We start from the raw sequence: 25,079 nt of genomic DNA on the forward strand, positions 1-25,079 counted from the left end.
TTGTATTTCCGTAAAATGCCTGTAATTTTGTCTGACAGTAATACAGTGGAACCTCGGTTCATGACCATAATTCGTTCCAAAACTCTGATTGTAACCTGATTTGGTCGTGAACCGAAGTAATTTCCCCCCATAGGATTGTATGTAAATACAATTAATCCGTTCCAGACCATATGAACTGTATTTAAATATATATTTTTTTATGTTTTTAAGCACAAATATAGTTAATTATACCATTGAATGCACAGCGTAATAGTAAACTAAATGTAAAAACATTGAATAACACTAAGAAAACCTTGAACAACAAAGAAAACTAACACTGCAAGAGTTCGCGCTATAGCCTTACGACCTGCTCACTAAAAACTCTTTTTTTAATGAGTTTTAAGCACAGGGGAAAAAATGAACATTTGAAAAATCTGTAATTTAATAAACAACCAAGAAAAGTAACATTGCAACAATGCACGCGCGCGCCTGTGTGTGTGTCTCTCTCTTGCGGGCCTGCGTATGTGTGTGTGTCTGTCTCTCACATGTGTGTGTGTCTCTCTTAAGCGCGCGCCTCTGTGTCTGTGTGTGTCTCTCTCGCCTGTGTCTGTCTGTCTCTCGTGTGCGCCTGTGTGTGTGTGTGTGTGTGTCTGTCTCGCTGTGTGACACCTGGACGCACACAGGGATTTTATTAAAGAGGATACCAAAAAAACAAGGCTTGAAGAACTGTATGATTTTATCTGATTTGTGAGAATTCTCATATTTTTATGCTGCATAGTGCTTTTGTGCATGTTATGTGCTTTGTTTTAGACTATATTTGTAGCCACAACATGTGATTCTCTTAATCTAATTCTGGGTATTGGGATTATGAAGCATAATTGGGTTCAAGGCAAGCACAACATCTGCCTGGGGATCACGCTAGGACAATTTAATCTCCAAGCAACAGGCAATAGTTTATTTCCATGCCAAAAAAAAAAACCAAACACAGAAACAGAAGATTTCATCTGAAGATTTTTCACTGGATGTGGCATTTGTGGGTTTTTTTCTCTATATTGAGAACACAAATTGAATGATGGGAAGAAAAGATACAGAAGTGTGGTGGTGAAATCAGGAAATACAAGATAAAGTCAAGAAGAAGAAAGATGTTAAAAAAGGTATTTAATAGTGCAGGTGGAGAAGATGAGAGGCAATCTTTTATAGCAGCAAATGAAGCAGCAATGGACAGTGAATATGAAGAGCTGGAAACACCAGAGGGATGTAAAAAGACCTACTAAACTATCAAAGCAAACAAAAAGCAACAAAAGATTTTAAAAAATGTAAAAAATAATGGGGAAAGATAGAAATGTCCTAAGGAGTACTAATGAAGTAAAGGAAAGATGGTAAGAATATTTTTCAAAGCTTCCAATTAAAAAAAAATACACAGAGTGTCTGGAGATGGTTTAGTAAATGAAAAGGAATCTTCTTGAATAAATAGTGAAAAGTGGTTTTCGGGAAAAAGAAAAACAGAAAGACTACTGGACCAGATGAGATACCTGAAGTATGGAAAAGTCCAGGTGAGAAAGGGGTGAATCTATTATGGGACCTAATGAGTAAGATTTATGATAAAAAAAAGGATCCTAGATGCATGGAGAGAGAGTGCTCACCTCTATTTATAAAGTGAAAAATAACATACAGGAGTGTGGAAAGTATTGTGGCATATAACTTATGTTCCACGCAATAAAAATATGGTAAAGAATATTAGGAAAAAAAGGTTGAGGTAGCAGACAACAGGTGGTAAACAGAAGTTTGCTGGTGATGAACGGTGCCCAAATTCCTCCAAACGTGACGCCTGGCATTCACAACAAAGAGTTCAATCTTTGTCTCATCAGACCAGAGAATTTTGTTTCTCATGGTCTGAGAGTCCTTCAGGTGCCTTTTGGCAAACTCCAGGCAGGCTGCCATGTGCCTTTTACTAAGGAGTGGCTTCTGTCTGGCCACTCTACCATACAGGCCTAATTGGTGGATTGCTGCAGAGATGGTTATCCTTTTGGAAGGTTCTCCTCTCTCCACAGAGGACCTCTGGAGCTCTGACAGGGTGACCATCAGGCTCTTGGTCAACTCTCTGACTAAGGCCCTTCTCTCCCGACCGCTCAGTTTATATGGCCAGCCAGCTCTAGGAAGAGTCCTGGTGGTTTCAAACTTCTTCCACTTACGGATGATGGAGGCCACTGTGCTCATTGGGACCTTCAAAGCAGCAGAAATTTTTCTGTAACCTTCCCCAGATTTGTGCCTCGAGACAATCCTGTCTCAGAGGTCTACAGACAATTCCTTTGACTTCATTCATGGTTTATGCTCTGACATGAACTGTCAACTGTGGGACCTTATACAGGTGTGTGCCTTTCCAAATCATGTCCAATCAACTGAATTTACCACAGGTGGACTCCAATTAAGCTGCAGAAACATATCAAGGATGATCAGGGGAAACAGGATGCACCGGAGCTCAATTTTGAGCTTCATGGCAAAGGCTGTGAATACTTATGTACATGTGCTTTCTCAATTTTTTTATTTTTAATAAATTTGCAAAAATCTCAAGTAAACTTTTTTCACATTGTCATTATGGGGTGTTGTGTGCAGAATTCTGAGAAAAAAATGAATTTAATCCATTTTGGAATAAGGCTGTAACATAACAAAATGTGGAAAAAGTGATGCGCTGTGAATACTTTCTGGATACACTGTATATATCTCCTAAATGCAAAGCCTTACAAGTGGTAAAGCAGACTGTTCACAATCATTTACTCCCATTACTATTACTCATTAGGATAGCATAATACGGTTTAAAACAGCGGTTCCCGACATGGGTCACTATTGGTGCAGGTTTGTTTCTAACAACATTAACAATCAGTAATAATAATTTATGTTGTTGAAGCTGTTCATTTTTCTCTTCTCTTATTCTGCTTTCAGAAAAGCACAGAAGTATGATTTTTACATTTATAAGACATTTGGAAAAATTTTATTTTTGCTGTTGAGAAAAATCAGAGGACTAGTGATTGTAAAAGGTGGATTTATGGAATACAGTGAAAATGGCCAAGAACCGGCACTCTGTTAGCAGTGGCATGAGATTTGGATTGGACTTATGCTATGGATGTGGTATAGGGTAGACAGAAGTGCGTGTTATTGAAAGATTACAGATGTTGGAGTGTGGACATTATGGTATGGGTTTTGGCAGAATGGGGAACTGGGCAAGTCGGCAGAGGACTCAGCAATCTAGAGACAGGTGTAATATAAAAATTGGGTGGCAGGTGCACCTATTCCTTTCCACATCTGTAGGGCAAGTTATGGGAAAAAATAAGGGCACTGTGGATGTCATGGACTTAGGTTGTGGAGCACAGTAGATATTGGAAAGCTGGAATCAGATTGGGCAGGATGGTGGAAAAGGTATAACGAATTTTAGCCTGGAATTGTCCAATGGGTCTGTTACCGGAGAGGCCAAGATGTGTAATGAAGACCATAAGAGTATGTGGAATGAGCAGATGGATAGACTGCTCCTTATCCTTGCACTATAACGCGTAATACAAGCCTCGCGCGGTACTCCGCCGACTTATAAGCCTTGCGCAGCGCCTGTCAGTTTGGGAATTGATTGTTTGCTTTTATCTCTCTCTGCTCCTAGCGGAACTGTTATATCTGACTTGTCATGGAGCACGTTTATGCTCATGTGTTTGCGGTGTCTTAATAAAAATCCTTCTTTTTTTTCTACGACCTTCTGTGTCTCTGTGCAAATCTGTGACCCAAGCGTGACAAGAGGTAGATAGATAGCTATAAAAGGTGCTATGTAATAAAAAAAGATGTGAAAAACATTATATAAGATAGGATGTGAAACGCTATCTCTCTACCTATTATATAGTGCTTTTCACATCTGTCTAATAAGTAGATAGATGTGAAAGGCAATATATAATAGATAAGTGTTGCTTCAGTTTACCCCATCCCCAAATGCACCTCCACCCAGTTTTTTCCCCACCAGTCGCTACTTTTAATTAGTAACTAACAGATTAAATATTCAAACACCTGGAAAAGTGTGAAAATAAGGTTGAAAAACATGGATAAAAAGCGACATTCTTTCCCTGTTACTGCTTAGTAGTAGAACCAAACTTCGTTTTAAAATTTCTACTTTAACTCCAAAGCACAGAAACTGGGAAATAACAGCGCACCTAATAATGCTAGGAGACCGATTAAAAACAGAAGTTGGTTGGACAAAAAACATAGAATCCAAGTGTTTGTTTCCGAGTTTGGAAACCACTGGATTAAAGAACACCGTCATGTGCCGATGTATGGTAAAAACAAGACACCTACGGCGGATGTGCATTACTCCGCCGTTAACTTCTGAGCCGGAGTTTTGTTGTCGCTGTAACTTAAAATAAGCGCAGCCTACTTATCATCACTGAAAGCTTGTCAGATATCCCAAATATCAAAACAGGTCATGCAGGCTAGGTACGCCAATTATCTTGTCAAATTTGCGTACATAACTCGTCGTACAAACTGTTTTCCAGGGCTCTATTTTGAAAAGAATAGCACGCCTACACAAAAAAGTGAAACGCGCGTTGATAAGAGTGCGATTCGAACACCCAGAACCCTCGTAAACAACCGTCTAGGCTCAACTCCGCATCTTCGTTGCCTAGCCATATTTAAGCAGCTGCTCCGGAACTACTACTTGAGATAAGTTACAGTTGATACTAATGTTTTCTTTTTGACCTTACCTGTTGGTTATAAGTCCGTCGGGCATGACGATGTAGGGGAAAGGCTTGATGGTTCCACACCTGCACTCTTGTAATTTGAATTAACAGAAGTCGCGTGCCCCTTTGGTTTGTGTTTTTTTCCTGGCTACTGACTCAGTGTCACAAGATTTAAGTCCGGGCGAGGAAAGGCAAAGGTCGCTGAATTCGCACTCGTCGTCAATTCGCGGAAGCCGAGCACTTTCAACGTTAGAAAGAGTAATCAGCGTGTGTTTCCGCCTTTTGAATTTAATTTTGTGTTACAAAAATATTTGTTGCATATAAAAAGATTCGTAGTCGGCAGGATTCGAACCTGCGCGGGGATACCCCAATGGATTTCTAGTCCATCGCCTTAACCACTCGGCCACGACTACTCGATAAAAACCTACTTTCTTTTTCATGGTAAAAAATGAAATGTATTGTAATTTTGGCATATTGTACTTGTAGTATTAGGGTGCTCTATCGTGTTATAGTCATTATGGATATAATGAGAAATCAAACAAAATTACACATTTTATTGAGTAACTATAAAGATTACAATAGACATCTTTCGAGGCAGCTCAGTCCCTTCTTTAGGCAAGATACAGTGTGGAACCGGAATACAATGTATCTGATCATATGTGGAAATAAAAACTAAGAAGCGACATCGTACGATGGCGTTTTAAACAGAGTTTACCTCCAAAGTATAATTTAACTGCATTTTTCTGTGTTTAAAGGAATACTCTGAAACAAAGTGATCATTTTTATCTGTTACGTTCTCCGCGTGGATTACAGCGTTTGCCGAAAAAAAACTTTTAATCTTATGATCGCATGGTAAACCGCGATAGCAAGGTTACCGATACGATTAAAATAATGTTAGATTAAACATTTTTGTCGGCTACAAACAACACAGGGGAAATAACAGATTTTTAAAAATGATTATTTTAGTGGTTTATTTTAATTACTCGGAGCGCAGTTACATGCATCTTTAAAATACGTGCTGTGGCTAAGTGCAATGATGTCGTGCTGTAGCCTCAAAATCTGAAGGAAAGTGAAATCACCCATAACACAAATTCGAGTGGAAGGTTTTTTGTCATATTCAATAATGGATTTTGTGTTAAGTAACCACAGTAGTAATTATTACATTATGAATGTAATTGGGTAGGGTGACCAGACGTCCTCCAAAAGGACATGTCCTCTTTTTTAACATGGTTTCCTACGTCCTCCAGGCATTCCAAAAATTCGTTAAAATGTCCTCCTTTCACAGAATCACGAACAGAGTTGACCGTTTTTGACTAATTACATATGGTATATACTGAGAATGAGCAGCCTTCGGCCATTCTCCATTCATCTGCGTCACGGCGTGACATTACGTTACGTTATCACGTTATCAATAATTGTAACATCAAGTAGCAGCAACACTGTTTTATTTTCTATTTACGCCCAACGGTGCAACGGACAGCGGTTAGCGGTTGATTGGAATTGGAAAATATATTTGGTCATTTTTGTCCTTCTTTTTGACTGTCGGTGTCTTCCTTTATAGCCGAACCCATCTGGTCACCCTATAATAGGGAAAGGGAGTTAACATAAGACCCCAAATGACCCCTATGATGACATCCATACAAATTCCAAAACTTCGAGACAATTGACAAAGATAAATTAAAACGCCAGTTCATTAAAGATATCTGAACTACCACTTAGGGATCAAACAAGTAAACCTATGGATGAATAATTAAACTTAGAAAAGTTGTTGGAAGCCAAAAAGGGCAGAAGTAAAATACACAGAAAAAAGGAAAAAAAAAGTGAAATCAGATCACATATTAAATTAAGATGTCATGATTTTATCTCTCTGTAAGTTAACGCTGTTGGTGCTGACCCTACAAACAAACTGTAAAAGTTATAGCTAAGGGTTTGTTCATTTATGATGCTGGGTGTTCTAAGCGGACAAGGCTGTAATCAGGGCCGTCTTAAAGGATGGGCACAATGGACACTGGCCTGGGGCCCCAGGAGCACAGGGGCCCACGATGCCTCTGATACCTATGTGTGTTTCTTTTTTGCTATCAAAACAGGGGCCCCAGTGCAGTGCTTTGCCCGGGGGCCTATGATCCTGTTAAGATGGCTCTGTGTAGAATGACGTCAAACAATAGCATGGATTTTACCAGTTTTGGAGAATTCCACATGCTGAATGTAACCAAAACAAAACCTTTTATGTTTATACGTGGACAGACATTGAAAGGGTACACAGGTTTACAAGGACTAAATCATTTAGACATTGAAAGGGTACACAGGTTTACAAGGACTAAATCATTTATAAGAAAGTCAGGGACTTTTGCTGTGGTGGGTTTGTGGCACAAGTTACAGTTGGAGGCAGGGGCAAGTCTACTGGCATATCACCCATAATTGGATTATATGTAACTTATGAAGCCACTACAATTAAAAACTGAACATTGGTAGTTAGGATTTCTAAAACGGAGTTTAATGTTAATAAAAATTGTGTTTTATTAAAGAGGATGAAAAGAGATCTCATAACTGCAGGTGTTAAAGAGAAGAAATGGTTCAGAAAATGATTTAAAAAATGCAGAATAGAGATCAGTTTAGCAGAGAGAGGATAAATAGATAGAACTTTATTTGTCCCCCAAGTGAAATTTGGCTTTTTAAAGAAGCTCTTTAAATAAATAAATACATATACACACAAACTATCTTTAAGCACACACCAGAATGACTAAAAAGTAAGAAAATTAAAAAGAAAGAAAACATCTGATTTGGCAGTCCCAGTCGCAGTGAGGCATTACGCAGGAATATTGCTGTTGGTATAAAGGAGCCCGAGTAGTGTTTATTGAAACACTTCTGCTGAATTATTTATTTGTTAAAAGTTCTCAGTGTAGCATGTCAGAGAGCGTTATTCATAATGGCAGTATTTTTTTTTTAATTCTCTCATTCACTACGACCTCCAGGTGGTTCTGAGTGCTTCCTATAAATGAGCCTGCACTTTTAATTAGTCTGTTGATTCAGTGGACCTCTCTTGAAGTGATGTTACCATTCTAGAACACCACAGCATAGAAAATTCCACTGGCCATCACGGAGTTGTAGAAGATGTGAAGGAAGTCACTTCCCACACTAAAAGAGCACAGTCTATTAAGGAAAAAGAGCTTACTCTGCCCATTCTTGTATAGTTCCACTGTGTTCAGAGACAAGTCCAACCTGTCATTGATGTGGACAAGTATTTGTATGAGTGGACCACCTTCAACATGCACTCCCTGAATAGTGATCAGACATAGAGTCTCTTTAGTACGGTGAAAGTCAATAACCAGTTGCTTGGTTTTGCTGTTATTAAGATGAAGAAACAAAGTTCTTCACCTCACTTCTATACTCTGTCTCATCCCTTTTATCAGTACACCTCATAAGTGGAGAATTATCTGCGGATTTCTGCAAGTGACATGAACTGGTGTTATATTTATAGTCTGAAGTGTAAAGAGTAAAGAGAAAAGGAGACAGAACTGTTCCTTGTGGTGCACTGGTGTTGCTCACATCCACAGCAGAAACACAGTCCTTGAGTCTCACAAACCATGATCTGCCTGACCATTATCCAGGACACCATCAAATGACACCATTATCCATTGTCCATTATCTAGGACACCACAGACCCATCTACTTGCATATTTCTGAGCTTACTCCTTAACAGGAATGACTAGATGATATTGGAGGTACTGGAGAAATCAAGAAATATAATTCACACAGTGCTGCTAGCTTTGTCCAGGTGAGAAATGCCTAGTGGAGCAGATAGGTAATTGTGTTTTCCACACCAACATTTGTCAGATATGCAAACTGCAGTGAGTCTAGTTGGTCTACCACAAGAGGACTCATATAGCCCAGGACCAGTCCGTCAAAGATGTTCATGATGTAAGACATAAGTGGCACTGGTCTGTAGTCAATAGGAGAAAAGGTGCCTGCCTTCTTTGGATATGGATTAGCCCTTTTCACAAAGTTCATAAGTGGTACATCAAAAGGTAAGCCTACCTCCTTTTAAGTATTTAGCAATGGATTGTGTTTATTCCACCTCTCCTTTTACCTTCAAAATCAGTTTTGGCTGTGTAAAAATTATTGTTGAAAAGCATTACACAACAAAAGTATCAAAAGTGGACAAAGGCAATCAATGTTTTGTGGAGAAATTCTTTAAATTTTAACAATGTAAATTTGTTGACTTTCTTATGCCTGAATGCTAACATTTTCAGCGAACCTGTTTTTATATTTATTATTAGCTTCTCTTTTTCGACAGATAGCACTATATAGTAATATAGAATAAACAAACAAAATTACCTGAAATCTTATAAATTAACCTGACTTGATCTGTTTGCCTAGTGACAGTTTATCTTTGTATTGTTTCAAATATTTTATCATGTTAGTTTTGAGTGAGTTATTCATTTCTTGCCATAAACATACAGCACTAGATGTGGTTTTAAAGTTACAGTTGATATTTTTAGTAAGAAAAAAATAGTCACATCTTGGTTTTGTTAGGTTGTGTGCCAGTACCTGGTGTCATTGCATGGTTACGTTCCATTATGAACTGTACTGAAACAAGCATTTGCCCTTGCAAACAATTCCGGTTTCAGTAGGATACCAAACTTGTTCAGCTGGAAATACTCAGCAGAGCATCAATCTTAAGGCAACATGTAAACTTTATGTACTCATTAGATCTGAATTGCTGGCTACAAACATACAGTGGATTCAAAGTATCCAAGACTTCTCCAACCACTGACCTTTGAAAAGTAAAATTAGAAACACAAAACTCCATCCCCAGTTGCCAAAACTTACTGCAAATGTGACAATACATAGAAGAGGAAAAAAGTAATTCGATCACCTGGCATAGAAAATGCAATTGCAAGCATTGCAATGGTAGGCAAAGCCTTAAACATGAACCCTCTCCCCAACCTATCTGACCTTTTATTTAAACTTTAAGAATCTCAGGCAACCACACTTAACAGGTGGTTAAAATTCAGAATTAACAGAACACACTACATAAGCAAAATCAAATTAGAACTTAGTTAAACTGCCTATTCCAACACATTATGTGCTCCATGTATATTGACAACAGTATGGAAGAGAGACCAGTGTGATGATAATTAAACACAACATTCCACAGTCACCAATTCAGTGTATCACTTCAAAAAGGCTATAAATTAAATTTGCCCTCAAGACTGTGAGGATCTCCATATTTAGGTTGGATTTCATTTGCTATATAACATCTTCTGGTAAATCAAAGAGCTGATGTGAATCACCCAAGTGAAGCTTCACTATTGAGGGATAAAGTAGAAATGGACAGAGAAAATATTCACTTGCACTCTTAATGGCCAGGGTAATTGCATTTGTTTTTTAGAGTGTTACCAAGAACTAAATGCAAGTACATAATAGATAATGTCTGAAATCTTGCAAGTTTTAATCACAACCTGCTGTCTATTAGCATACCATAATAAGCAAACAGTATGAACACAGGGTCATATTGATCAAAATAAGATTATCAATAAGATTGTCCTGGTGATGACACTCAGCATTGGAAACCATTTCACCTGAGCCCTTGGTCAAAAGTGAAATCAAATCACTTTTCTCAATGTTGCCAATGCACCAGTTATTGTTTGTGTGAAGTTTACACACCCTGTTTATATCTGTGCAGATGGTCCTGTGGTACTTTTTTATCCATCCTACATCCCAGAGAAGAGCCTTTTAGGTTGTTTAGTGATTACAAATCATGCAACAGTATATGAATGAGTATGGCCTGTAGTAGTCTGGCGTTCTATCCAACTTCCTGAATGGTCCAAGATAGGCTCTTCTGTCACACAACACCTCATTTTGGAATGGCAGAAATAAATCACAGGTTTTCAAGTTCAGTTCTGGGAGAACCCCATGAATACAGTTTTTTACCAATAAATTTTACAATTAGTGCATCATTCCAATTTTTAAATGATCTTATCATTTAATTACCAGGCCTACAAATATTTTAAAGAAATTCACAAATGTTTATATTCATTTGTCCTTTTAATGCACCCTTTCTATATACTGTAGTTAGGTCACTTAATTATATCTGAATACTGGGGATTAGCCATAAGCAATGCAGGCGCAGGAAAAAAACAAAATCAATATTGAATGCTAAAGGAGAGCAGTGACTTCACTGCCATTTTCACTTGTTGGCTCATTAAAAACATTTCCTACAAATGAACAGAGAACTGAACATGGCTCAGAAGTGATTGCCCCCTAACTCCAAGCACCCCCCAACCCCATTCCACATAGCGTTTACTGCTGTTAGTATCTTGGATACATTTTAGGGATCAAACAGTACAGAGAAGGTTGAATTAAACATTAAATGGCAAATGAAACTTGAGCATTAAAAGCTTTGGCAAAATAATAAATATTTTAGAATTTTACAGGGGAGCTCAGTAAACAATCAATTAAAAGTAAGAATGATACTCAGCCTGTGAAACTGAATAGATGTAACACCCAAGGCTAAAGGGGTTCCCAGGAATGAGCTTGGGAACAACTGAATTTAATAATCATTGACTATTCCCAGTATTTGTTGTAAGAGGACCTACATTTACTTTATTGGCTGAGTACAGAAGTGATAGTATAGCTGAAAAAACAGAGACAATCTCTTTAAAGGAAAATAAATAAGGTACGCCAGCAACACAGCCTGTGTAATAGCAAACATACAAGTAGATTTATACAAAATGAAAGAATATGGCATCATACAAATGTTTTACAACTAGGATTAAGAGCATAAAATGGGAATGATTTACACAGCTTACCACAGAGTAAACTGTCCAATCTCAATCTTAGTATTTTCATCAAGCAAGCAGCTTTAGGCATATTCTATTACACAGCAAAAGTAGTGTACTGACAACTTTTATTACACCCTTTGTCATATATTATTTCAAATGTCTCCCATGTGGAATACTATATCTTTCTAAAGCTAACAATCTAAAGTGATTGAACATTTATGAGGAATAGAAGGTTTGACTATATGCAAAATGCCATAGTTTTCAGAAAGAATATAACAGAGCGTGATGAATGGCCAAAATGTCTCCTGGAGAGTATGGAATAAGCCAGTAGTAAAATGAAAAATTGGAAGTCTGTGTTCAGGAAAAGTGAACCACACTTTCTGGATCACACCACAGGCAAGGGGGAGAGTTAGCTCAATTCAAAAAAAGGTGAGAGCATGCAAAAAATTGACTGAATTATAAAGAGCCCTGTGAATGATTAATTGCATGGAGAAATTCATTTCACATGTGGCAACACTGGGAAGATTACTAGTGATTTTAAGAAGAAATTGTATGGACAAGAGACTTGCTACAAGAATGAGAAAACACAAATTTCAAAATAAGATAAACAGAACAAAATTATAGGCCTGCCTACACAGAAGTTGAGTTCCAATCTTCTTAGTAGGCCATCCTGTACACTTATCCAAATGCCACCAAACATTCCATCCTCCACAGTCCTGTCTTTTTACTTTTGACAGTAAGGCTTTGCTTCTGGTCATTTTCTGACTCAAAGCTCAAAAATCCATCTGGAATAAGGGAACTTTAATATGCTCTGGCGGAGTAACTTCTTGCTAAGGCCTGGAATTATTTCCATGGACAGGTCCAGTTCTTCTTTTGCTATGGAGATACCTGTATTATGATTTAGGTGACTTTGAAAATTTATATTAGGTACAGTATGCTAAATTTGTTTTGGACATCGCACAGTATATAGGTTTTCTTGGGTTTTTTAAGCCACAAAGAATCTGATTTTCTGAGTTTTCCTTTATCTTAGAACAATATGGATTTTGGTTAATGTTAATTAATTAATGTTAATTAAGCTTGAATTTCAGTGTTTTGGCACCCAAACCTGCCTAGAACTGCTTCCATAGACTGTGCATCCTTGAGCCATCAAAAACACTTAAAGGGCCTGGGGCCTCATGAATAACGCTGTGCGTAGCATTCACACTATAATATGGCATAAGCACAAAGGCCAAAATGTCCATATGCACAGAAAAATCCAGCTGCAGGAATCTGTGCATATTCCGACGTCCACATTCTTCCGCTCCATAAATCCCGGTCAGCGTGAAAAGTAACGCTTGTGCACGTGCATGCTGTCCCGCCCCAGTTCCTCCCAGAATTACACTTCTTTGAATATGCAAATCAATATAAATAGCCCTTAAGCTCAGCGTTCTGTGAAAAGACAATGGGAAAAGCACGGGGGAAAATATAAGAATTTCAGCAAATACCAAGTGGAGGCAAAGGAAAAACGTACTATTTGTTGATTTAAACAGTGGTATAATCAACAAAAGGAAGTGACATAGTGTGTCAGAGAAACTTGAAAGCTCAAGTTCACAAAGTCACACCGTGCAAAAATTAAAAGAAGTCACATATCAAAGTTGCCATGAAAAGGTGAGTTGTAGCCCACCGTCTGAGCTTATTAGGGTATAGACAAAAAAAATAGGCACACAGTGGGAAAAGAGTATTAAATGTCAACTTTAATCTCAAAATTTCCACGTTAATCACGTAGTTTATTTTGTCATTAAAGTAGAACATCATAAACTTCATCTTAAATTCATTTAATTTACTAGTTTCCCATCGTAACTAAAATAGCATGTTAAATACAGTACTTTGTTTTGTATTTGATCTTCTATGTGCTCTATGTGTGTGAATCACTACATGCTTCCAGGTTCTCTTCCTCTGACAGGACACAGAATCCATTACATGATGATTGGAATGAAAGCATGTTATTAAACATGGGAACACGATGGCGCAGTGATTGTTCATGTCTCATGCAAGATGCTGCTGAGCCATGCGCGACCTTTGATGAAATAATTTATTGTAGCAGTACTGTCTCTTTTAAACATACTAACCTGCAATTCCTGTCCTTAATTTTCTTTCCCCAAATACCCAATCGCCGACACTTATTTTCAAATCTTTGACGCCTGTTTAATGTAATATACTCACCAACTAAATCAAACACCCCAGAAATATTATTATCATTGGATGCAGAAAAAGCATTCGACATGATTGAATGGAAATACCTTTTTACTACATTGGAGAAGTTTGGGTTTGGCCCGAACATTTGTGCATGGATTAAATTACTGTATACTAACCCAGAAGCTTCAGTTTGCATCAACAACATTTGCTCAGACTACTTTAAACTAGAACGTGGCACTAGACAAGGATGCCCTTGTCACTGCTGCTGTTGCATTGCCATTGAACCACTGGCAATGCATTGTCGAAATACTGATCAGATAAAGAGGATTAGCAGAGAAGGACTGGAACAGAAAATCTCATTATATGCAGATGATATGGTACTGTATATTTGGACCCAGAAAATTCTGTGCCTGCAGTCTTAGCAGCACTCACAGAATTTCAAAAGATCTCTGGTCTCAGAATTAATCTGAATAAAAGTGTACTCTTTCCAGTGAATTCTCAAGCATATAATATTAGATTAGACACCCTACCTTTTATCATTGCAGAACAGTTTAAATACCTAGGGTAAACATCACAAGTAAACATAAAGCTCTATATCAACAAAATTTCACCGTCTGCATGGAAAAAATTAAACAAGACTTGCATAGATGGTCAACCCTTCATCTCACACTAGCTGGAAGAATTAACACTGTTAAGATGAATATTCTTCCTAAGCTCCTTTTTTATTTCAAAACATCCCAATATACATTAATAAATCATTCTTTAGGCAATTAGATTCAACAATAACCTCATTTATTTGGAATTCAAAACATCCACGCATCAAAAGAGCGACCCTACAAAGACAAAAGGCAGAAGGCGGCATGGCTCTACCTAACTTCCAGTTTTATTACTGGGCAGCAAATATACAGGTGATAAGAACCTGGACACAAATAGAAGAACATACACAGGCTTGGACGCAATAGAAGTAAAATCCTGCAGTACTTCTTTGTATTCCTTGCTCTGTGCTCCAATAAACACACGTTATCGGCAATACACTAATAACCCAATTGTGCTCCACTCACTTAGAATCTGGAACCAATGTAGAAAGCATTTTAAGACGGAGAAGCTTCTATCTGTGGCACCTCTGCAAGAGAACCACCTCTTTCAACCTTCACAAACATATGCAGTTTTAATATCTGGAAAAATTTGGAATTAACTTGCTTAGAGATCTTTATATAGACGTCTTTGCATCCTATGAACAATTACATTCCAAATTTAACATTCCAGCTACACATTTCTTTCACTATCTTCAAATCAGGAACTTTGTTAAACAGAACCTTCCAGATTTTCCTCATCTTGCACCCTCATCCATGCTGGAAAAATATTGCTCAATCTCAAGGACTTAGACTCCATCTCTACAATATATAAAATCATTTTACAATCCCTCCTTTCAAAGATCCAAGAGGACACTGGGAAAAAGATCTCTCAATTAATATATCAGAAAAGGAGTGGAAAGTAGCAATGCAGAGAATTCACTCGAGCTCCATATGCAAAAGCATACAATTATACAACTCAAAATTATATATCGAGCACATCTGTCTCGACTAAAACTCTCCAAAATGTTTCCAGGGCATGATCCAACCTGCGAACGTTGCAACCAAGTCCCAGCCTCACTGGGTCACATGTTCTGGTCCTGCACCAAATTAACATTATTCTGGACAAAAATTTTTAATTACCTCTCAGACAGCCTTGGACTCACAATCCCTCCTAACCCATTGACAGCTGTGTTTGGGGTTCTTCCAGTGGGGCTTAAGGTGGAGAAAGACAAACAAATTGTGATTGCATTCGCTACACTTTGGCACGCAGACTTGTTCTGATAAACTGGAAAAACCCAAACTCTCCTCTTTTAAGTCAGTGGGAAACCGATGTGTTATATTATTTGAAATTGCAAAAATCAAATACTCAGAGGATCCGTACAGACTTTTTTCAAAACATGGCAGGATCTAATCACTAATATTTTAAAATAAGTTCATGAAGCACAGGGAATTTATTAATTTAGGTATGTTTACAAGCCTTAAATTTTACGCTTTGGCTTGCTCTCTCTTTCAGGGGTGGGGATCGATCTGTTCTTAACTCAATTTTTCTTTTTGTAAAAATTTGATGGCTTTGTATAGATTGCAATAAAATTAATAAAAAAAAAATACCCAATCGCCACACAATCAGCTCTGTAATAGATGTTAAGCCATCTGTAAGCTTACCACGACTATCCTTCCAGTGTCGTGGCAGCTTCAGCAAATATACAGCGCAAGGCAGTAACAGTACGTGAACTTGCTAGCGATGTGACACCGTGTCCTCACATGTTTAATTATTAAAAATACAGATTATTTAAATGAAGTTAAAGTTTTATCTGTATAATATAATCAACATATTTTGCTGCATTTCATCTTAAAAATGATATTGTCATCATATGTAAATACGTGCTTTATAAAGTGGCGCAGGTTGTGCAATATTATAACTGTACTGCAAGTTTACAGTGGGGTAATTGTACTTATAATTACAAACAGTTCTACAAGGAGCAATTGATTGAGTGCGTTTATAGTTCTTGGGATGAAACTGTTTGTGAACCGTGAAGTCCGTACAGGAAAGGCTTTGAAACGTTTTGCCGTGGCTTTGGCAGCATGTGCTTGATGTTGTATACCGATAATTCTCTTTCCGATCAGCTGCTGCTGTGACTCCCCACTCAGATACAGTGATATAAATACTCCGAGTGGTGCAGTGAGAGTAATATGGAAAAATATGATCCGCTGTGGCAACCCTTAAAGGGAGCAGCTGAAAGAAGAAAAAGACGAAGAAGAACATGGTGCAGTGAGAGTAACAACGTTAAAGCAGTTATGGTATTTGGAATACTATGGCTATTCCCTGGGCCATTTTATTGTTACAGGTAATCTACAATCAGATGCATCCATCCATCCATTTTCCAACCCGTTGAATCCGAACACAGGGTCACAGGGATCTGCTGGAGCCAATCCCAGCCAACACAGGGCGCAAGGCAGGAACCAATCCCAGGCAGGGCGCCAACCCACCGCAGGACACCCACACACCAAGCACAAACTAGGGACAATTTAGAATCGCCAAACAATCAGATGCATTACACTAATAAACAATATGCGGTTAGTCTCAGTGTATTTATAAAGCCGCGTCAGAAATGTGGTTCTAAGGAATAAAGGATAACCATACAGGAACAGTAGCACTGCTTTGACACTGGGTGCCGCCAGTCTGCAAAACCGAGTGGAGAACTTCCGTACGACAGGGTATGAGGTACCGTGGAAAAGTGTGTGGCTTTACGCCAAGTGTAGGTTTTATACATCGCATTTTGAACGTGGAAACGTTCTTACACAGCATTTGTGTGCGTACGCACCGTTTATACATGAGGCCCCTGGTCTCTAAGGTTTTTCACCGGGCTGTATCTCTTTTAAGTGCTGGAAGTTCAGGAACCTTGTGTTAACGCCCAAACAACTGAAGCTTTATGACTGGCTAACTGTCTGATCTACTGGGCCTCACTTTTAACAAAACAATATGGTCCTTATTCCCCAGACACAGATCATGTGCCTTTTTTTCCAGAAGGCATTCTGCCTTTCTGATAACCTTCCTCACTGTCTGGCATCAGGTGGATCAGCTGCCCCCTAGAAAAAAGTGTATGTCTTCATCCATGTTACAACTGTCTCTATCGCTGTCTCTGTTTCCTGCACTGGTGTCCTTGCCTTTTGTTCTCCACACAGTACGTTGAGAGGCTTCCTTGAACACTGATGGTTCCTATCTTCCTGCCAAGTATGAGTCTTCTGCTCTCTCTCACACATGCACACAGTCACACACAAAATAAGAGGACTGTTTTCATTTGATATGAATCACATGAAGAGATTTTAATTAATAGCATCTAAGTTTCTAAGCACCCACGATACACTATAAAAAGTGTTCTAGTAAGGAGTGAAAGACTTTGTCTGAGAGAAATATGGTTAGGTACACTAGTGCACTAGTGATATCTCTGATGGTGGCCAACACATGGTCTTCTAAATGGTAACAGTATCAGTACTTAAGCCTATGATGGCAGCCATGTTAGTGTTGTAATCGATAGTTTACCTCTGTTTGCATACAAAGTTAATAGAAAAGAAATAAACCACAGAGAATGATTAAGAGGTGAACTCAGAATTTAGATTAATGGAAAAGGAGTGGCTTGAGCTTGATAGCAGCACACAAGCAAAAGACTTCCAGTTAAATACACACTACCGGTGAGTGCAAAGTGATGCCACAATTACTGATGCAGAATATATTGGATTGGTATCAGTGTGAACATCCAAGATCAAAAATAGCTAAAACATCAACATGATTGCCTGGTTTTGCATAGAGTGTTGAGAGTACAATTTTATTTTTATATATTCAGCTGTAAATGCACAATGAACAAAATGAACAATACATATGAACAAAAACATTGACTTGAAGCATTAAATATGAAGGCTGTAAATGGGTGTTCAAACAGTAGCAGCAGGATAATTAAAAAGTTGCATGTCTTAAAGGCTTATCCAAAGATAGACACTCAGCTGGAGCCATTTGTTCCAGAGATGGAGAACACACTGTTTCTAATTTTGTAACAACGCTTTTTTCTCTCAATTGAAAAGCATGGTAAAAGGCAAATGGAGTTTGAAAAGGTGTACAGCATGTGTGTCGGGATACCAAGGGGCAAATTGACAACCGCATGAATGCAGAGTAAGAGACCTTGAAGAAGTTCAGTGAACAAGTAGCCAGTCATCACTTGGATCAACATGACACAAAGTTGTTCTAAAGAAATGTGCATGTGAAATTTCTATGTAAAATGACCTTAGAAAATTATGGGAAATATTTAAAGGTTAGTGATCATAATAATTATGGCATAAGGAATGCCCAGGTGTGTAAGCCATCTTCACAGCTGGTTTAAAAGGGATAATAATTATAATCATTGTAATTGGTTGTGCATTGTTTTTTTAATCCATTTTTGCTCCACTACTTGTTTTATTTGCATGTATAGTTTCTTTAAATAATCTTTTGCAACAGGACGTCTATTAGTACATTCTCTGACTGTTATTTGTCATTTAAATGTTATCTTGAATTTGGACCACCTACAGTGACTATACTAGAAATGCCCAACTGCAATCTTGTGGCTACAAGTTTTCATTCTAACCTTTTTCTTAATTAGCGACCAGTATTTGATGCTAATTAACACTTTTGCCTTAATTTGAATTGACTTACTAGTTAACACTCAGACCCCTTACTTCTTTTTTTCATTAATTATCAGTCAAACATTAATGAGATACAGCATCCATCATACAATATCTGAAAATAACGAAAGGTGAAGTCCTCAGTAATGTTGATCTGCTCAGGTTCACAAAACTTTTTGAAGTTCTTAGAAAGGCAAAAATCTACATTTTTAGAAATGTCTGCTGTGCCAGAATGAGAGCAGCAACAAGCCATGCAATTAAATAAGGGGTTTAATTAACAGCAAGAATTGGCTTCTAATTAAGAAACTGGTTGGAATGAAATTGGTTGGAGTTTCAGGCCCAGACTTAGCTGGGCATGTGTTGGCTCACTTCACAACTCATTTCTGTTTGGGTGCCATGTATGGAAAGCAATGAACATGAAACAATTCAAAGAATGAAAGGAAAAGAAGCTAATTAATAGCAAAAACTGGCTACTAATTAAGAAAAGGGTTAGATTAAAAACCCATAGGTTCAGCTGCACTCAACTGGAGACAACTGCACTATTCAGTCTGGTCTCAGATTACCTGATTACCGGTGTTTCAGGCAGCAGTAACTTTGGCAATTTTTAAATAAGAAGTAGAACATTATCTGAATGTCTCTGCTTTATCCTACTTTATCAGGTTGTACTCTACTTATCATTGCTTCAGTCCCTGTCTCCCTGCTATTATGTGTACTTCTAGCCCATTTTCTTTATCTTCTTCCTTTTTTCTGCATGTTGCTTTTCAGCAAAAAAAAATTTTCTTAGGTGTAACATTCCTAACAAAGCCAATTTTTTAAAAAGCTGTTTTCATAAGTGATTACTTTGTTACCAGATGTTGAACAAGCACCACTGCTGTCAAAGTATGGGCTTGTCCAAGAATGAAATACACAAAGCTGTAGCTGTCAGAAGAACATGCTACAAAATGGACACAACAAAACTCCACACTTGCAACAATGAAATTTAACAAATTAAATTTGTCAATACAAAATATTAAAGTAAGAAATGATAATAACAACAATGCATCTATTGACTTTTTATATTGCCCAACTAGCACACCTCTTGGCTAATCTCTACTTCATTCATTTGAATCACATGTGCTGTCGCTGAGCTCATCGTGGAGTGAAAACACACACACATATCAGGGCTGATTTAGCATCTTCAATCCACCTAATCCACTTGTCTTTGGAGAAAATCATATCATCGAGAGGGAACCTAAGGAAACCTGGGGAAAAAATGTAAACTCCATGTGTGGAGTGCTGGGAACTTGAACTCTGGTCTCCTTGTAAAATGGCAGCAGTGCTGCCACTGCACCAGTCTCAAGCTATTAACATGTTGTTGAAAAACATGAAATGTTCTTCTTACTTTTTATTGTATAAATATTTATTTGTTTTTACTCTAATATCATAGTGTGTTTTTTACAAGCAAATAAACTTATGTCCAGATAACTACCTATAAAAATAAATTTCTTGGGCAGCCTCAGACTACTCAGTACTAAATATTTTATATAATGTACAGAAGAGGTGTTGAGAACAACTTTGGGGTTTACCAAATTCAGGTTTTTTTTTCAGATGCTTTCAAGAATCTATAGTACGATTATTTTGAACTAACAGTAAAACACTATTAATGGTTGAAATCTTGTATGTTTTCTGGCTATGAAAATGAAAAAAATGAATATTTAAAGTTTCAGTGTCTACATGTAGGCATAAGTCTGCATTGTTTTTTTTTTTTTTTGTTTTTTTCTCTCTTATAAAATGTGTGGTGTGTCCAGACTACTTTTAATTTTAATTTAAAATGTAACTCTTACAGTATCTCATTTTTTGGTATAATGTTCTGGAAAGTCTGCTAAATAGTCACTGTATTTCTTCTGCTCTCTAAAATAAGTATCCATTCATGAATGACATTTAATCTGGGGAAAAAGTACTCCTTACATTTTCCTATAACAGTCATCCTTTTTGAACTTTTTCATTACACCTCTTTGTACCACCATTTACTCTTTCAATGTCTGTGGCAGTCCACAATCCTTTGAAACCTTTCTTTCATTCTACCCATTCTTATAGTTAGAGAATGCAAAAATGTGTTATTTATAGGCTAAATTAGCTTGCAGCTTTGAACCATCTGCTGACACCATGTAATGCTATCTCAGATAATGCACCCAGGTACTTGGAATAAAATCCATATACTTACTGAAAATCATCTTTCTATTTTCCATAGCACAGGATCATAAAATATACACTTTCTTCTCTTCCCTCATGTCTTTCATTTTCTGGCATCCTACCACTTTAACTGCTGATTTTGAAGGAAATCTCAAACAAGTTCTACTTAATTTGGTGTAAAAAGTGTTGCTGTTCACACTGGGCTGTCTGTAAGGACCTGTGTACAATACAATCAGTCTTAAATTAAAAAATTAAAAACTTAATTTAAAATGTAATTAAACTTAAATTAAAAGCATAGTATGAGACAGAGTACACTATTTATCTTTGTGGATGGATATGCACCATCTACAAGGAGTAAGGAAATTATTATGTTGCTAGCACAGAAAATTCTTGTGATTATAAATGAATAAAAAGGAGAAACTGAAAACTATAAGGACTTAAGTGTCCTTAATAGGTTAATGTGATTATAAAGACCACTGAACTGTTTCACATGCTGTACTGATGGAATAAAAAATGAAACATACTATAAATCCTCTTAAACATTATTATATCATATTAAACTATAATGGGTGCGACAGAAACACATATGATAGATGTAAGGGTTTGACAATATAATTGTTTTTTCCCAAAATGTAACATAAAAGAAAAAAATAATCTTGCTTGTATTTTGGGTATTATTCTATTGCCATTAAGTCTTTAGGTTTGTCTCTTGTAATATGATGTTTAAGTACTTAAATTTGTCCCATAGTCTTATGATGCTTACCATCAATCTTTCCATTGTCAATATTTCTTTTTTTTTTTTGTTACTGTCTCTCTCTTTATTTAGCCCATTGCATCCAGACAATTAGTAAGTTGATGTGCCAAAGCAAATTCTAACAGCAGTGACCTGAAGATGATGTGATGCAGAGGAGCCACTCATTCGGTATAATTGTAATTTGGCTGGAGTTTGGAACTAAAGTGGACTTTAAGACGCAAACAAGCTAGTTAAAAGTTTTAACTCACTTTATCTGTGAGGACTTGTGTTACAACATACACAACTATTAACAGCTCAACTACATGTAACATCTCTTGTTAATTCTGAACTTGTAGTCTGCAGACACAGGAAAGGAGGTCAGACTAAGCTCAGAAATTCTTCCACGGTTCATTGATATGTAGGCCAGGACTGTGTTAGTGTAATGCTGGGTATGGGAAGGCTATGTCTGTAGCTTCAGCCATGATTCAGATGTTGACACTTGAAGGGCAGCATCAAATTGCTACATCATTAAGTGAGTCTGTTATTTTATAGTTGTGCCATTTTGTGTCTGAAAGTGCAGTAGCTTTGCAACATAAATCAATGTGTACAATTTAGAGCAACCAGACCAGAGGATTTTCATCGCACTACTTCCATGAGCTAAAAATAATAATTATATTCCTTATCCTAATTTCCTTTCAGCAAACTTTCCCATTCAAGGGTCACAAGGACCTGATCTTAACAACATACAATGCAAGGGCAGAACCAACCAGAGTAGTTTATCACAGGACACACTTGGGCACAGTCTCTCATCAGATTTATTTTTAGATGAAAATCAAGATAACATGCACGTCTTCATGATGTAGGAATTATCACAGTTACCTGAAGAATAATTGATCCAGATAAAGAGACAATGGCTGGGTTGAGAATCAAAACCAGAGATGTGAGGTAGATATGCTAAGCAATGTTTCTCCTCATACTTACTGTATGTTACTCCTCATTTCTTGTCTGTACTGCTGGGTACATGGTCGTAAGTTTTTTGCAAAGCAACAATTTCAGAACTGGGAAATTTTCTTCCTTAAATATCTGCACAAGAAACTAGGACTGGTCCACTTTCCCAAAAAAAAGGAAGGAATCTGCATTGTTTCTCCTGGATTTGAGGTTCACATATTGGACAGAGTGTCCATTCCAGCATCCCAATTTAGGCTTTCCCAGGGAGTGTGAGGAGTATGATGCCTTGGAAATCATCCTGTTGTCAACTTTTTTAAAAAAGCATTGAGCATTAGCCTATTTGTCACTGAGGCATTGGAAACAAACCACTGTCCCTGCCTTCTATGCAGCATTGAAGAGTTTAATTAGTGAAAATACCTCATAATACATACTTTCAGCATTTCTTGTTGGGCCTGATCCCCCCCTGCAGCCTTGCCATTACGGAGGGTTTTAAACAGGGGAGCGACCTCCTGTACAGAGATAGTCCCAACCTCACACTTTGCTTCCTGCGATTCTTGCTCGGAGTTGTCAAATGGTTTTCAAGAACTTTAACATCATCCATTAAGTAATTTTTCATAGCTTCAACCATCACTGCGCACAGAGAGGTCTTAACGTTAATTGTAGGCTTTTTCAAATCCACAATACACAATTACATTGCAAATTCAAATATTAATATAAGGATGGAAAGCTGGTCTGCTATTTTAAGGTCAAGACTAAATCCACATTGCTTCCCCTTTTTGTTAAGCCCAATACCTCTTGGTCAAATCTGAAGATCCTCCTACACATATTACTGTACATGAAAGGCCTAGTTCTTCATTTTGACGGTTTCTCTTAGTACAGGTGTCAGCCTACAGGTCCAAGGGTTGCTGCTATGACAGGAACCTAACAATCTTTTTCACTTGACCTCTGAGGTCTTGGCGATGGTCTATTGAAGGTGAAAAAGAAAGTAATTCCTAAAAGAGGCATCTGCTAGTCATTCCCAACACTCTACCTACTTGGTCTTGTAGGTCTGTTCAGTGGGTATTCCATCCATTTGAGCTAGGTCACTACCAAGTAGTTATCAACTCAGCACCTCTTTTCCAAAGTGTCCAGAACATTCAGATCAGATACTGACCTTCTACACAGGGTATCCATGAACATGACGATTATTATGGACAGTCCATGACTAGCACAGGAATCCAGTAAAAATTCACCACTTAAGTTAAAATCATAAACACAGTTACTCTCAGTTTTATCTCTCTAAGTATCTCTGTCATTACCCATGATAGTGTTGAAGTCGGTAGATGGTATCTTTTCATTTAATGTCTAAAAATGGCCAAATGTTTTGTATGGATTTTTAGTATACATGTAAATACAGTCAAAGTGTTCCTCTGTGTCTTCTCAGAGTCATAATGAGGTGACCTACTCATTCACTGTTACAAACTCAGACCCTGCCCAGATCTCTCCCATGGGGCAACACTGGAATAAAATTAAGAAATTTGGTAACAGATGCAATGCTGTGTGTCAATGCTGTGTAGGTTGTGGCTATTTTCCCAGGAGAAATGCTACAGATTCCACTTCCAAAGGGCAAGTTTCCATTTCCAAGGTCTAATACATCTTGCTCTGTCTTATTGTTGCCAGTCACTCAACTAGCATTGCCATTGCACATGACCTTCACCCTTCACCTTGTAGATGGTGAGCCCAATGTAACATACAAAATATATTTTCCAAGAATGAATCCAAATGCAAAATGTAATAAAGTAATCTGTAGTAAGAGTCTCATTCATTTAATGATAAACCTTGTATCTCTGCACAAAACAGCTCTATAAGACCTCCACAGGTGTCCGTACAGGTGACGTTGCCCAGAGAGGCTGCCACCTAGCGTGTCAGGGAAGCATGTAGTCCTGCCAGATTGTCTCCCCCTGACCTTCCACTACACTAGCCTCCCATCCAGGTATTGTTACTTGGCCCAACCCTGCCAGGATGCCAGTGTACCCACTGTCAGACTGGCATTTTCTGCCTATGTCTGGGTTGAGGCAGGATGAGCTTCGCCCTGTTTCTTGTGCCATCAATGAGTTGGCCTCCCATCCAAGGAAGGAACCCTGCCCCTTCCTGGCCAAGACGCCTGCTCATGCATGCCATCCATCATAATATACAGGTGCATGCAACATACTGTATCTTGTCATGGCATATATTACTAAAGGTCAAGTTCTGCTATAAAAGATAAAATGTCTGATTCAGGCTGCTCTGTTTTCAGAAAAAAAAAAACTAACCTACATGACTGGGGATTTTGCCTTTTTGGGACTGACCAAGGTGCCCTGCTTGTTTATGTTGA

General features: G+C 37.8%; 1 protein-coding gene and 1 non-coding gene across 2 annotated transcripts in view; both read right to left on the reverse strand.

Annotated features, from left to right (window-relative positions):
* hs1bp3 (HCLS1 binding protein 3) overlaps nt 1–5,028 on the reverse strand; it is a 76,662-nt gene extending 71,634 nt beyond the window's left edge. Inside the window, exon 1 of the mRNA XM_039748195.1 lies at nt 4,710–5,028. Within this exon, the coding sequence (XP_039604129.1) occupies nt 4,710–4,735 (26 nt within the window). The 5' untranslated portion in view covers nt 4,736–5,028. The remainder of the gene's footprint in view (nt 1–4,709) is intronic.
* On the reverse strand, nt 5,017–5,098 carry trnas-aga. The gene has a single exon. It is a non-coding gene; the product is annotated as a tRNA-Ser (tRNA).
* Nucleotides 5,099–25,079: the final 19,981 nt, after the last annotated feature.

Source organism: Polypterus senegalus, chromosome 3 (assembly GCF_016835505.1).
Source record: "Polypterus senegalus isolate Bchr_013 chromosome 3, ASM1683550v1, whole genome shotgun sequence".
NCBI classification, from domain to species: Eukaryota; Metazoa; Chordata; class Cladistia; order Polypteriformes; family Polypteridae; genus Polypterus; species Polypterus senegalus.